At 35.0% G+C, this 14,336-nt stretch overlaps 1 protein-coding gene across 1 annotated transcript; it reads right to left on the bottom strand.

Moving 5' to 3' along the window:
* Nucleotides 1-3,627: 3,627 nt before the first annotated feature.
* On the bottom strand, nt 3,628-7,345 carry LOC114179309 (protein INCREASED PETAL GROWTH ANISOTROPY 1-like). Its single transcript, XM_028065600.2, has 6 exons — nt 5,686-7,345; nt 5,149-5,280; nt 4,863-5,044; nt 4,630-4,741; nt 3,959-4,093; nt 3,628-3,890 (listed from the first exon to the last, which is right to left on the bottom strand). The coding sequence occupies exons 1-6, from the start codon at nt 6,907-6,909 to the stop codon at nt 3,765-3,767; spliced, it is 1,911 nt and encodes a 636-aa protein (XP_027921401.2). The 5' UTR covers nt 6,910-7,345; the 3' UTR covers nt 3,628-3,764.
* Between the last annotated feature and the right edge of the window lie 6,991 nt (nt 7,346-14,336).

Genomic DNA, 14,336 nt, shown 5'->3' with positions numbered 1-14,336 from the left:
GAACAATGACAAGTTAAACATTTAGCTAAAATGAAACATATATTCAATATTAAAACTGCAAAAAAATGTTAATATATAAGAGTTTTGGTAAATTCTCCAATCTAACTGAGACACAAGCTTAAGTACATTGCTAGCTCTTGAAAAACACCATGGAGCTCTTGAGAAACACAACACTAAGATTTCCCCTGTTCTAAGGTTCTAAAATTACAATACTAAAAGAAGAAACTCGTTTCTTTTCCCTCTTTCCTCTTAATATAATTGTTGCACCCAATAAAAAATAACATCCTTTGAAAATTCCAACAAGGGTTGACAAAAGCTACTTTTCCTTTTCGTATGAGTGTGTTTGTTGTTACTACTAATTTATGATTGTAATTTTGTTTTGTTTGCTGACTTGGCATGGCCGAGTGTATTGCCATACTTGCTCAACTTCCTTGGGTCATTCTTAATGTAGCTCATTTTGCACATTAGACTGAGAGGAGTATGCCCTAACTTTGTTAATTGCACCAGGTTTTAAAGAAAAGTTTAAGTTGTTTATACCCCTTGCAAATGCCTCCAACTTCCAACATGAACTGCAATAAGACAAAAGCTGCAAAAATTATGCTCTAACACTCACATTAAAGCTCATGGGTCTATAATCTGATGCAACAAAGCTCAACTCAATTGTATATTTGTGGAGAAAATTATGAGAAAAAGAATCAGCAATGGTCAAGGCATAAAAACTCTTAAGTTTCAGTTGTAAAACATATTTGTTATGCTATATTTCCAAAAACTCCCATATTTCCTAAAAAGTGCAAAAACTAAGCTAGGAATGAAAGATAAAAGAGATAAAAATACTAAGAAAGTGCAATAAGCCTAGATATAAGAGTCTAGAAATTGAGTTTTCAGAGAGCTAGTAAGGAAGAAAGCTTAAAGAGGAGAAGTAGTTAAGGAGAGTGGTTAAAGAAGAAGAAAAAGGATAGTTTGAAAAAGAGCCAAAGATCTTTTAAAAGAAGGAAAATCAAGCTAAGGTTGAGTAGAGCAAGAAGACCAAAATATTACAATTTGCAATCTCAAAGGGAGCTTTCAGTTTTCAAAGTTTTTTGTGGTGTGTTGTTTCTATGGTAAACCATAATCGAAAGATGTATAAGTTTTGATGTTTTTGTTAATAAAAACAATTGGTTTTATTCACAATTGTATTGTGTACTAAAAGTTTTCTATTATATGCTTTGATATGTAATCTATACTAAAATTGCTCTATAATGTATTGCTTAAAGATCATATCAACTTGATATGATTTGATATAATGAGAATTTAGTATTAAGTTTAACATTTTAACAACCTATCAAACTTGTGCTTCATTATATATTGTAAAGTTTGCATGGTGTTAGACAAAAGTTTAATAACCCATGATTTTTATTAAGTGCTAAAAACAACAAAGTATAAAACATGGCCACGCTTTGTCCGTAAGAGGAAAGTCTCTTGTTCAACAACAACTCATGTAAAACACTATGTTGTTTATTTTTATGTCGATAAGCAATGTATTCTATTCAAATGATATGCTCATGGTCCTAAGTTAACATAGTAGTTCATGAATATTTGCATGCTTATTCTATGTTGCGAGGAAATTTTGTTTCTGTTTGACCAAGCCTATCCATAAAAACATTTTTCATATCAATGATCTCTTAGAAAATGAGTTAAAGTTGTTTTGTTTCAACAACTCCCTATCACATGGTTTGTTAACTATTGAAAAGTCTATCTACTTTGTACGACTCCGTGTTTCACACAATTTCAAGTAAAGGCACTTTGTCCAAAGATAAATAAGTATATCTAACTATTTTGATGTTGCTTAAAGAAGATGAGAGCATTTAAGGTGTACATGGAGCACATTTAGTGCATCTTTTACATCAAAGCTCTCATACAAAAAGGGAGGTGTTCAAGTGAGTTAAAATTTGGCCAAAATATTTTTTGTGCCCTAATAACTTTATAAGAACATTTCTATGTTCATTTACTAATCTAGAAGAGATATCTTAAACCTTGCAAACGTTAAAAGGCGTTACCCTACTCTAGTGAGCAACCTATTGATCACACCTAAGATAATCATTGTCTTGGATAGGAATAGTTGTGTTAAAGAATACTCGATTTTTAGGTAGGAATGGTTGGGTGATAAAAAGAATACTTGATGTGTTAACCAAGATTGACTACTTTCCGAAACAATACTCGTACAAGTTAGTCAAGAGTAGCTAGAAGGCGAAACAATATTCATGTTGTAGCGGCGTTAGTTTGCTTAATAAAACTAAATCAATTAATAAGAATTGAACATAATCTATACTATCATATCAACTAGTATAAAAACATCTTGAGTAATTTTTTCCCTTCCTTATGATGTTACATTACATTTATAACACCTGCCCTAACTTAAGATGAAAGAATTTTCGAAATCCGCGTTTGAAAAGTTTTTTTATAGTTGTCAAACTTAAAACTAGCACATAAACAAATACTATAAGCAATATTTGCAAAATTTACAACAAATTTCTAAAACACAATTGAACCTCCTATCTTTTTTTGATCATTACCTTACACTATTGTCTTGTAAGGATGAAGTAGAATGTCAATTAAATAATGTTTAAGGGTAGTTTCTAAAAATATTTCTAAAATATAGCAAATAATTGTGGCTTATGCGCTCAATGTTTTTCGATCTTTGATCAGTAGTTGATTTCTATAACTTGTTTCTTACGAATTTTATAAACTATGTAGAATATAGTGGTAGAGAATATTCTTTTTTCACCAATTTTAAATATTAGAAATACAGTACATGTTATATTTAAAAAATTCCCCATTCTGCGGATAAATGTGCCATTTGATTTCTCGCTTTTACTATACGTACAGAGAGGTAAAAGTTTCTAAACTTTGTTCCTCTGACTTTCTTTGTAAGGTATTGTCTTATGTGTTATACACATTCTTTAAGATGTAAGAGATGACAAACTACTCCATTTCATTTCTGCATAGATGATTTGTATATAACTATTAAATTGAATAAAGATGTATTGCTATAACAGACTATATAATATCGTACATATACAATTTTTTACCTCTTATGATCATTTTTTTCTTTTCCCAATGATGGCTAACTCCTTGATCATGAGAAATTGTAGAATGCACAAATACGAAAACAAAAACAAAAATAGATGAGTATGTGATCGAAACTTCCGTTTTAAAATTTGTTGATATCTTATCCTTTTTACCAAAATATTATTAATATTGCCATAGTAGCTATCAATATTATCAAGTAAGTGCCTCTTTCTAAGGTCCACAAAATCCCTTTTGGTCAATAGAAAAAAAAGGAGTTTTTTTATTTCGTATTTCGCAACAATGGAAATGACATAAATATAGTACCCAAATTTATTTGCATTAAAAGAAAAATCAGTTAATATTAGCGCGCGCGCACAGACACACACATATATATATATATATATATATATATATGAAAATGTTGCAAAATACGAAGAAATAAATGTGTTTATTTATTTGCAGTGAAAGAAAAAGCAGTGAAGTGAATGGAACAAATATTAAATTGCAGGATTGGGTTAGATAGCGAATTTTTCAGTTGATTGGACTCAGCAACTATTTTATGATCATAGATTTGCGGTCTCCCAGTAATGAATGGATAAATGATGAATTAAGAATGCGTTCCTACTTTAATGATGGCTAATAATACTATTTGCCATTCTATTCACAAAATACAGAAAAAAGGGAAGTAATTCTCTGAAGCTGAGTTTGCTCCAGCATTAGCATGTTGCAGACCTGCAAAAGAATTTGTGTTGCTGGCCGTGGCACTGGATGTGGCATGACCTCGCTTTGTCTCTCAACTCTTGAAATGCTCTCATCGTATCCACATCAAAGCCTCCAGCGAACTGCCACACGTAACAGCCCTTTAGATAACAGGCGTCAATTTTCTACCATTGTTGAAAATAAAATTTACCTGATGAACTCGGAATGCAAATCTAACTCCTTGGACAATAAGCTCTTCTTCTTCAGGCCCACCACCAACTGTCTCAAGCTCAGCAGAGACTCTCTTCATATACTTCATGGCCAATTTTACAGATGCCAACTTGATCTGCCACAATTTAACATTCATAGGTAAAATAAATGAAGGGAGCTATTCTTCTCACTTTGTAGTAAGAAAATTAGTACACAAATCTATTACGATGCAATCCTATTCCTTCCAGAATGCAAGATGCACATGCATATCACAATTTTACAGATTTCTATTGGCAAATAGAATTTACCTAAAATGATGAAGAAGACAAACATATAGACAGGGATTCCATGTGCTAGTGTTAGTGCAGATTAGCGCAAAAACAATTGAGGTCGACGAAGCCCTATCAGCAAAGATAACCTCTGCTTTGACATTTCGCTATCAGCTAGCTACTTTGTCTACATGCTATGTGGGGACATTAAATTTTATTAATGGAGGAGTCTATGCAAACTACACATCCACCATTTTTATTCAATGAGGACTATGGGCCAACACAACTCTTGCCCATCATCACGTGCTATTGCTATACTAACCTATTTGTATTATATATTAAACCTACAACTGAAGTTACTATCAAGCACAAATTTTTCTAATATAACTTGCATGGAAATTACCTGGCTCACATAACCACTGTCAAGCATCCAATCCACGGGTATTTGGAAGACTTTGTATCTCTTTGTTGCCGATTCTCCCATTCTTGAGATATTGTAAATCCCATGTTCTAATCTGTCATAATCATTTAAAATTTAAAATAAATGGCATTAAAGGGTGATCACATGAACATTTAATTCACCTTGAATAAGTAGAGATACTAATAGTTCTAATAATTTAAAACAAATTCACGCACTTCTCTAAGAGAGTCTGCATCTTTTTAAGAGCTGGACCACACAGCTGCCGAGGATCATCGCGGAAAGACGAAGCCTCAGATACTAACTTCTTCAGGTCACAATACCCAAACGCAGCTTCACGCAAAGCATCAGCCTTCTGCTCTGGCCAATCGAAGTGTTTCAGCACTGCCCTTTCGTCCACCTGAAACAACAAACAAAACCAGACAAATCACAAACGATATACAGCATATTTTCTTGCAAGTATCATGGAAGAAGGAACACAACAACATTAAAAAATAAAAATACCAAATAGGAGAGTTCGTCGTCAAGCCATTTGACAAAAGGCACTACATCTTCAATGTCCGTGAATGCTGCGCTCTCCACCTCTTTGATCAAGTATCGAATAAAGTCTCCTTGAGTTTCTACATCTGTTTTTATCTGTAAAAACAAAAAAAAAAAAAAAAATATTATTGACCTGAGATCAGACAGTATCAGAACTTTGGTTAAAGGAAAAAACTTTTATTAGCAACTAGTAGTTTAATATTACTAAGCTCTAACCAACTGAAGTAAATTCTTTGACTTAATTGACAACTATGGACTAGGGTTTCAGTAATTGAAGAATCTTTTCTTTCTTGTTTGACCAGGAACTCAACAAAATGCCATAATTTTAGACCATATTTACGACTATGGCCAACCAAATTCGAATCAGATTACTGTCTTATCTACGAAGAAATCCAATTCAAAATAAAGCAATAAAAGCGACTACACATGTCAGCAGACAGTGACACAATAAATGGCCAGTGGCAAACCGGTAATTACACCGCCAAATTCACGTGCACTTACAGCCAACAAGTGAGTGGAGCGGTTCTCGATCTCGCCGATCATATCGCGAGCATTCGCCGTCGCCGGCACCTCCGCGGCACCGCCAGACCCCGAGTCCCGCCTCGGATGTGAGTCCCTCCGCATCAACGAGTGGTAAAACTCCACCACCTCCGGCACTCTTCTTACCTTCGCTGGGGCCAACTTCCCAGCCTTCGCCGGAGGAGGCGGAGGCGGTGGCGGAGGGGCTGCCTTAGATGTAGGCTTCCTTGGTGGAGGAGGAGGTGGAGGAGGCGCAGCCTTAATCGGTGGAGGAGGCGCTGCCTTCATCATTGGTGGAGGAGGAGGTGGTGGCGGTGGCGGAATGGCTTGTTCAGTTTCGCCGTTATTGGAGGAACCGCTGGACGGTGATGAAGGAGAAGAAGACGAAGGTCTCGGTGGCGGGTTCGGAACACGAGGCACGCGTGACCTCACGGAACTGGAGAGAACCGAGTCAGAGCAATCGGCGAGTTCCTCCGAGTTACACCGCGAGTGATGTGGCCTTTCCGTTTCGGCAGCCTCTCTTTTCAAAATCCCGCTTCCGAGATCCGACGCCGTTTTCTTCAAGCTTTTCATGACATTCGACCTCACCGAAACCTCCACCAACCTCTGCGAAGCTTCGTGCTCGTGCTCGTGGTCGTGCACGTGACTTTCTAATGTCTCTGCTCTGCTACTACTGCTACTGCTACATCCACTATACGACATCGTTTTCTTCATCTCTGCTATCTCATCTTCCAGCGCCTTTAGTTTCCTCTCGCTCTCTCTCCTCTCTTCTTCCACTCGAACCTTCAGCTCCTGCAACTCCTTCTTCAACCTCTCGTTCTCCACTTCCGTTTCCTCCGCTCTTCTTCTACTCCTTTCGATTTCAGTTTCCCTCGCGCTGATCTCGCTCTCCAGAACGGGGACAATGGCGATGGACTCTCTCAGCAGCTTGTGCTCCAGCAGCTCCGTCTTCAGCCGCGACTCGCTCTCCCGGAGCTCCTCCACTAGACGGAGTAGCTCCGCAACATCTGGCGGTCGCGGCTGCACCTGAGCGGAGGAGCGCGGGAAGTACGCGCCGAAGGAGCGAGAGAACGGGGACTTGTGGGACGAGGACTTCGCTGTAGACGGCGATGGAGGAGGCTGCTTCTTCTGCGGCGGAGGGGTGTGCGTGGCCGGTGCCGGTGACTTCTGGAACCCCATTGCTACCCTTACCTTGCCGGCAACCATGAGTGTGAGATTTAATTATTTATTTTTATTTAGTTTTTAAGATTGGAACTGGGAAGAGTTTTAAGCATGACAAAGACGACGTCGTTGTCTGAGTGTAGATAGACAGAGAAGAAGAGGAGGAATGGGGGTGATGTTGCAGAGGGAGAATAGAAATTGAGGCACAGTTAACGATGAACGGTCTTCTCTTCTTGGATGCTTTTTGAGGGAAAATGGAGGTATAAAATATTAAGGAGAGTAATTTTAAATTTTATTACAGACAACAATATAGAACAAGTTTGAAAAATAAACGAGGTTGTCCAAGTGGGATCAGTGCCTAGGACATTTATTTTGGTTGCGTTTAGTCTGAAGGGAGAGTGAGTTGAGTCGGGAACGGTCGTCTAACGGTTGGTTTTGTGATTTTTGGTTTGGTATGTTCAATTTTATGTTTTTGTATGACGTTGGTAACGGTTTGATCTTAAACGTGTTTGAAGTGAGCAAGGCGAGAGTATCGTGATATATTGGCGAGTTATCGTGGTTGTTGCGTTTGGTCGTTTGTTTGTTTGCCGTTGGCGTTGTGCGAGTGAGGGTGGATGACGCACCTGCTGGTCTGGGAGATGGTATGGTGAAACTAAACAACTTCTCTTTTGTTTTTTTACAAAACTACCCGCTATTAAAATGCATTTAATGCTGGTTTTTAAGCCACTTTAAATATTTAAGTAACTTTAAATATACAGTTAAATAATGTAATTACCCTTATCTCCCCCATAGTTGTCGTTTGAATTTATTTTTTTAAAACAATTTTAAATAGGTTACTTATTGTTTTCTTTCTCTTCATTTAATGTTTACGCAATTTTCAATCAGAATAAAATTAGAAATAACGATATAATAGGGAAATAAGTATTGTGTCATCCTGAAATTTAAAAGCCCACCTATAAAAAGGAATACAATTTCATGACAATTAAGAGGTAGCATGGCAGTGGTATTTTGAAATTTTAAAAAAAAATATTATTTTTTTAATATTATTCTTCACCTTTTTCTAGTTCATACGTTATATAACGACTCTTTTTCATTTTAAGAAACTAATATTCATGATAATCACATTTAAATATTATTTTTATTGGTAAAAAATCATATAAACAAAAGTTTTATTGGAAAGGTTTTGACAATAATTTTTCAAATTTAATGGATCAATAGTTCTGTAAAAACAACAGTTAAATAGCATCTCGTTAACGGCTTCTTAATTTTAATTTTTGAAGACTTAGTAATTTAAACATCTTTAGATAAAATATTAATTGTAAGTCTACGATTGCCATTGTGGGTATTTCATTTAATTTTATGAACCTATGATTAATAAGATTAATTTATTTAGTAAACAACTCATGCATTTATAGTTCATCGCTTAACTAGTTATATGTATTATTAAATGATCATAAATGATATTAAATTTTATTAGAAAAATATTTATTACTTGAAAACATCCGTAAAAATATACGTCAAATTTTAAAAAATAGGGTTAAATAGTTATATTTTAAAATTAAAAAATTTAAATAAATTATCTCTTAATTAAAAATAGGATTAAATATATTTTAGTCACTTACCTTTCAATGAAAATTTAAATTAGTTTCTCCGTCGTAAAGTTTTAATTCAATTTAATTCTTCAACTTTAAAAATAGGTGAATTTAGTTTTTTTAAATAAATTTTGTTAAGTTTATTTTTAAATTTAGTTGACACTGAAACATAAATGTGTCAAACAATGTAAACAACTCAAATGTTATCATCACACACGTATATAACGTCAAATAAACTTAGCAAAATTTGATTAAAATAATTAAATTTATGTATTTATAAAGTTGGAAGACTAAACTGGACCAAAATTAAAAGATAAATTAATTTTAATTTTTAATGAATAAAATCATATTTAACCCTTAAAAATAATGGTATAAACATTTTCAAAACAAACATTTTATAAATCATTCACATTTTCCGATATATTATGAATCACCCATTATTCTTTGTAGAACATAATTATATTTCTTAAAAAAAATTATTGAGACGCTCAACAGCACTAATGATATTTTAAATATTAAATTGCTATAATTATGATTAATGACTAGCTAATTAAAAATCAATAATATATGTCTTTATTTTTTATTTCTATTATACGAAAATATTTTCTTCAATTGTTTTTAGTTTAGCAGAAATGAAATATAGAGAATGACTTGCTATTAATCTAATTTGATATCAAATTAACAATTTAGATTAATTAACATTAATAAGGTGTATTCAGTTTCTCCCTCATTAAATAAATAACATTTCTAGAAATTTGTGACATTAATCGGAAGTCAATTATCTATGGTATTTTCTCCTCATTAATATAACATATAAGCTTTAAAAAATAAGGGTTAAATATCATTTTGGTCTTCAACTTATAGTAAAAATTAAAATTTAGTCTCTCAACTATATAAATGTGTGGATTTAGTTCTTTTTATAAAATTTTATTAAGTTGATTTGACGTTTCAAACACATTTCATAATAGTATTTTAGTTTGTTTATACAATTTGAAACATTTTCACTTCAATGTTAGCTGAGAAACGTGTTTGAAACGTCAAATAACTTAAACAAATTTGGTTTAAAGGACTAAATACACACATTTCTAAATATGGGGGACTAAATTGGTTCAAGATTTCCAAGAGGAACTAATTTCAATCTTCACTAAAGTTGGAGGACCAAATATTTAACCCGAAAAATAAAAGATGGAAGCCAATAAAACATAAACATATACATAGAATTATGTTTTTTTAATGAATAAAGGTCAAAGGAGTATTTTTTTTGGGAGTCAAGATATTGATTTTATGGTTATTTTTTGTCAACGTCGGTCTTCTTGGTCAATCTCAAGTTCTCAGTGTTGTCGGTCTTCTCAAAGTGCATTTACATAAGGTATTTCGACACTCAAGTTAGTTTTTGGTATAAACTACATTTGTAATAAATGTAAATAAAAGGATCTCAATTACCTTACTTAGACCTTTTATCTATAATGTTCTTAATGGGTTTTTTACCTTTTGATAGGCCTAATCATGGCCTAATTGCACCATAATCCTCATTACAAGAATAATTTGTTAGCTAGAAACGATAAATGGATCAATCACACGTAGCAAGTGATAAATATCATTATCTCTTAAAAGACTTGTATAACACTATACAACTCTCACAATTCACAACTCAATTATACAACAAAGTTCACAAAATGAAAACTCTTTTTGTATTTTTATTAGACATAAATTTAACATAGAGTATTTACAATTATCAAGATTAGATTTGATTCACTTTATTCTTATGCATTCACAACAATCTCAATTCCAATTCATACTAAAATCCTATTCCTAGTGACTTTAAGCCTATGATAACTCTAGGCAGTCTATCCCAATCTAGAAAAATTCCATATTTTTCTGGCACCAATGTGAACCCTAGTTTCCCAAATCTTAATTCCAGTTATGCATTGGGTCATACAATTACCCTCCATCAGTAACCTTCCATACATTCAATCACAATGTAATTTATACAATCATACATATAGATTGAATTCAAGCCTCCCAAACATCACGAAACCCATAAGAAATTAGAAAATTGGCCAGTCTAGTTTGTGTCGCTTGGCAGATAAAACACAGTCACCAAGTGATTCATAGTAAAACCCAGAAAATTGGGTTCAGGAAGCATGCGTCGCATGGCAAGTCTTTAAAGCCACCATGTAGTTTCTGGAAAACTTCTAGAAACACAAACAATCACGAAAAATTTGGCAGAATCAAAGGACCACATGCATTCCCTTCATCACCAAATCATATAATTAAAATTAAAACACAAAATACAGTTCTCCTAACCTGAAATCCTTGCTCAAGTTGAAACCCTTAGTCCCTTCTTGATCCCAAATACGTCCACTATAAGACCCAGGAAAAATTAAATAAATAAATAAATATTTATTTAATAAATGCGAGGGCGGGAGTCCCTAAGTTAATTAATGTGGAAAGAGAAGATAAGGAATAATACTAGCTCAAGTGGTTGAGAGTACTTGGTTACTATGAAAGGACTTGAGTTCAAGTCTTGTGGTGTTATTTATTTATTTATTTTGTTTTTGCATGGGAATAAGGTCTCGGGACTTAAAGTATAAGCACATGCGTGCGTAAAATATCAAGGAATATGGGATGGCTTAATGGTTGTGCTTATGCTTGAGAATTGAGTAAATGTGGGTTTGAATCGTGGCTTATGCCAAATAAGTTTATTTTTACTAAAATTATTTCTTAGCATGGATGAGAAGGGTAAAAAACCCTAGCTGTTTGCAGAGAAGGCAAAAAGGTTGAGAAACCACCAAGTAATGGAGAATTGATGAACATTAATTTTCTCCTTAATTGATTTTTGTTTTGGGAAATTAAAGGAGAAATGACGAGGCTAAGAATGGAGGAGAGGGATGAAAGTGGTGCTTTTAGGAAGGTATTTTCGTGTGGCTACCAAAAGGGGGTTTTAGAACACTAAAAACAACACTAAGAAGAGTGTTAGAAGGCTGGAAGGAGTGCTCAAGGGCAGAGATCAAATGGTAGATCAATTGTGGGACAATGAAGGATTCTAAGAGCACTTTTGGAGCAAGAAATTCAAGTTAGGGGAGCTGCTCTATTTGTTATATTAAATTGTATTATTTTACGTGGTATGTTGTATGATTAGGTGCCTTTTCTGCATTAAAATTCTACTGATTTTGAGTTTCTGGAAATTCCTAGAAATTGTCTAGCGGCTTTGAAGGCTCGCCAAGCGATGCATGAGCGTGATACCTATTTCTGAGTTTTTTTTAGATGAACCGTCGGGCGACACAGGTGCTTCTGCCAGGCGACACAAATAGTAGTGGGGTTTTATGCATGTTGAATGAGTGATCTTGTATAATCGTTGATCATTACTGTGTTTTATGATTATGGAGATAATTGGGGGCTAGGTTTCATGTGGGGCTTGCGAAGGAATAACCATGATATGTGTATGATTTATGATATGATGCATACAAATAATCCGAATTGAATAAATATGATATATGCACAATATAATTATGTCAAGATGAATGCTAGAATTGTTGATTTGGGGTTTTAGGGTTTACGCAGGTGTAGAAAAATCTGGGATTTTTCCATAATTGTATGCACCGCCTGACGACGCATGAATTGTCGCCAAACGACTCATATTAAAACAACCCAATTTCTGGGGTTTTGTTAAGAACCGCCTAGCGGTGAAGAACTGCCTGGCGGTGAAGAACTGCCGCCAGGCGACGCGTGTGGTGTTCTATTCACGAAAAATGTTACTTTTTGTGTTTTCACAGAGCAGGTATCGCTGGGCGCTGACTTTTGGGCGCTAGGCGCCACCGTTTTTCTAGTTTGCGCAGTTTTCGTAAAACTGTGTTTCCCGATTCGTTAACCGTCTGATTTAGATGAAATTTTGACAAGTGGTACATAACATGTTGTTCTTCACTTTGAATGGTGGAGATTTGATTTGAAGGTCAGTAGCTAGAGATATATGTTACTCATGATTTCTGGCTTGGAAGTCTTTAAAATGAATGAATAAACTCTTGATAATTTCAAGTAACTACTAATGTGGCATGAGTTGGAAGCATGCTTGAGTTATGTAAGTCTCTATGAATTTGAATGTTCCTTTGGGTTAGTCACATGTTGAGAATTGGTTTATTGGTGAATGCATGTGTATCAATATAAATTAAATTATTGCATAGGAGGTGTGAAGTGCTATATCAATTTGCATTGGTGCATAGAATCATGTACTTAAGTTGTTAGAGGGTTATTGTTTTATATTTGATTTGGGCATGTGTTATTCATAGGTTGAAATTGAATGTTAGTATGGATTTAAATGGTGGACTATATATATATATATATATATATATATATATATATATATATATGAATATATAGGGATTGATGCATGTGATATGTTGTGAATTCTATTAATAATTGAGTAATGGTATGATCTCAACTGTGAACCCGTTGGATATATGAATGTGTTCAATTGTGATTCAGTCATGCTAATATGACTAGATAAGTGTGGTTGATGTTTTGGATTTCTTGTGGATTGTTGGGTTCATTGAGAACCTATCCAAAGTGTCAAAAACCAGTAGTCTTAACTCTACTGGTACGGCGCCTGAAAGCGCGGGGCGAGTCGCTAGTCGATAGCGGCCAAACAGAGGCCACTGGGATCGCGTGGCGCCTAGCGACAAGGATGGTTCCGCTAGGCGACTATTGTCAGACAATGCCATAATCCCCTCTCAAATTTTCTGCAATGTCATTCTTCAGTGATATTCTACTAGTAGAACCTCACCAAGTATTCAAACTGGTCCACGTAAGCCTGCATAGACATATTACCCTACTGTAGCGTGAGGAATTTAGCCTCTTTGTCATGCTTATCAATGTCTGGAAAGTATTTTTCTAGGAATCTTGTCTTGAAATTTGTCTAGTTCACCTCTTCCTCTTGGGTCTGCATCTGTTATTACATTCCCACCCACCAGTACTTTGCATCAGCTATTAGTACAAAGGTAGCATAAGTGAGCTTCTATGCCTCTGTACAAGCAATCACTCGAAAGATTTTCTCACACTCCCTAATCCACACATCAGCATCATCAGGAGTGGCCTTGCCATTGATCTTGGCCAGCTTATGTCTTATAAAGTCATCTTTGTAGCCATTTTGGTGCGGGCTATGGGAACACCACTGGTTGTGGCTGCATGGCATCAACCAGACAGTGGATCGCTTAAGCAATCTCATATGTTGAGTTATTAGCACTGAATCTGGCTCTCTTGCGTGCCAATTCCTAATTCTGAAATACATTTTACCAAAACACGATTACGATCAAGCGAAAGCATTAACAAAAATCATATTACTAGAGACTCATTCAAAGAGACTCTACAATCCAATCAATTCATGGAAGTCTCGCAACTGAAACACGTCAAGCTCACTCCCCAAAGCCCTAAAAAAATCTTATTGAAATCAAATGCTCTGATACCAAATGGAACACCCTAAGCCAATATTACTTTATAAAGCCAAATATATAATTAAAATAAAATATCATATCTGATACCATTCCCAAGCACGGGAAAATTTAAACTTTAATCACATATAAAGTACCAATACTTCATAATTTATTTCATTACAATCCAAAATCCAAAGCCCAAATGAAAGGAAATTACAAAATAACTAAAACATGTTCTAAAACAAAATCCCAATAGTTAGTCCTCGTTCTGTGTCTATGCATTGCCATCCTCACCTAGAATCATATATGCTCCCATGTGACAAGTCACACGATCATTACCACTACACTATCGCTTGGCATAGTCCTAAGCGCCGCCAGGCGAAGTTGTAGCGCAGACCGCCTAACGGTCCCAATACACCGCTAGGCACCACACGCTCTAAAGGCTTCCCTGGGT

The sequence above is a fragment of the Vigna unguiculata genome, chromosome 3 (assembly GCF_037176805.1).
Source record: "Vigna unguiculata cultivar grain cowpea cultivar isolate G323 ecotype 2 chromosome 3, ASM3717680v1, whole genome shotgun sequence".
NCBI classification, from domain to species: domain Eukaryota; kingdom Viridiplantae; phylum Streptophyta; class Magnoliopsida; order Fabales; family Fabaceae; genus Vigna; species Vigna unguiculata.
Note: the sequence above shows the minus strand (reverse complement) of the source record. Positions and strands in the feature narration are given on the sequence as shown.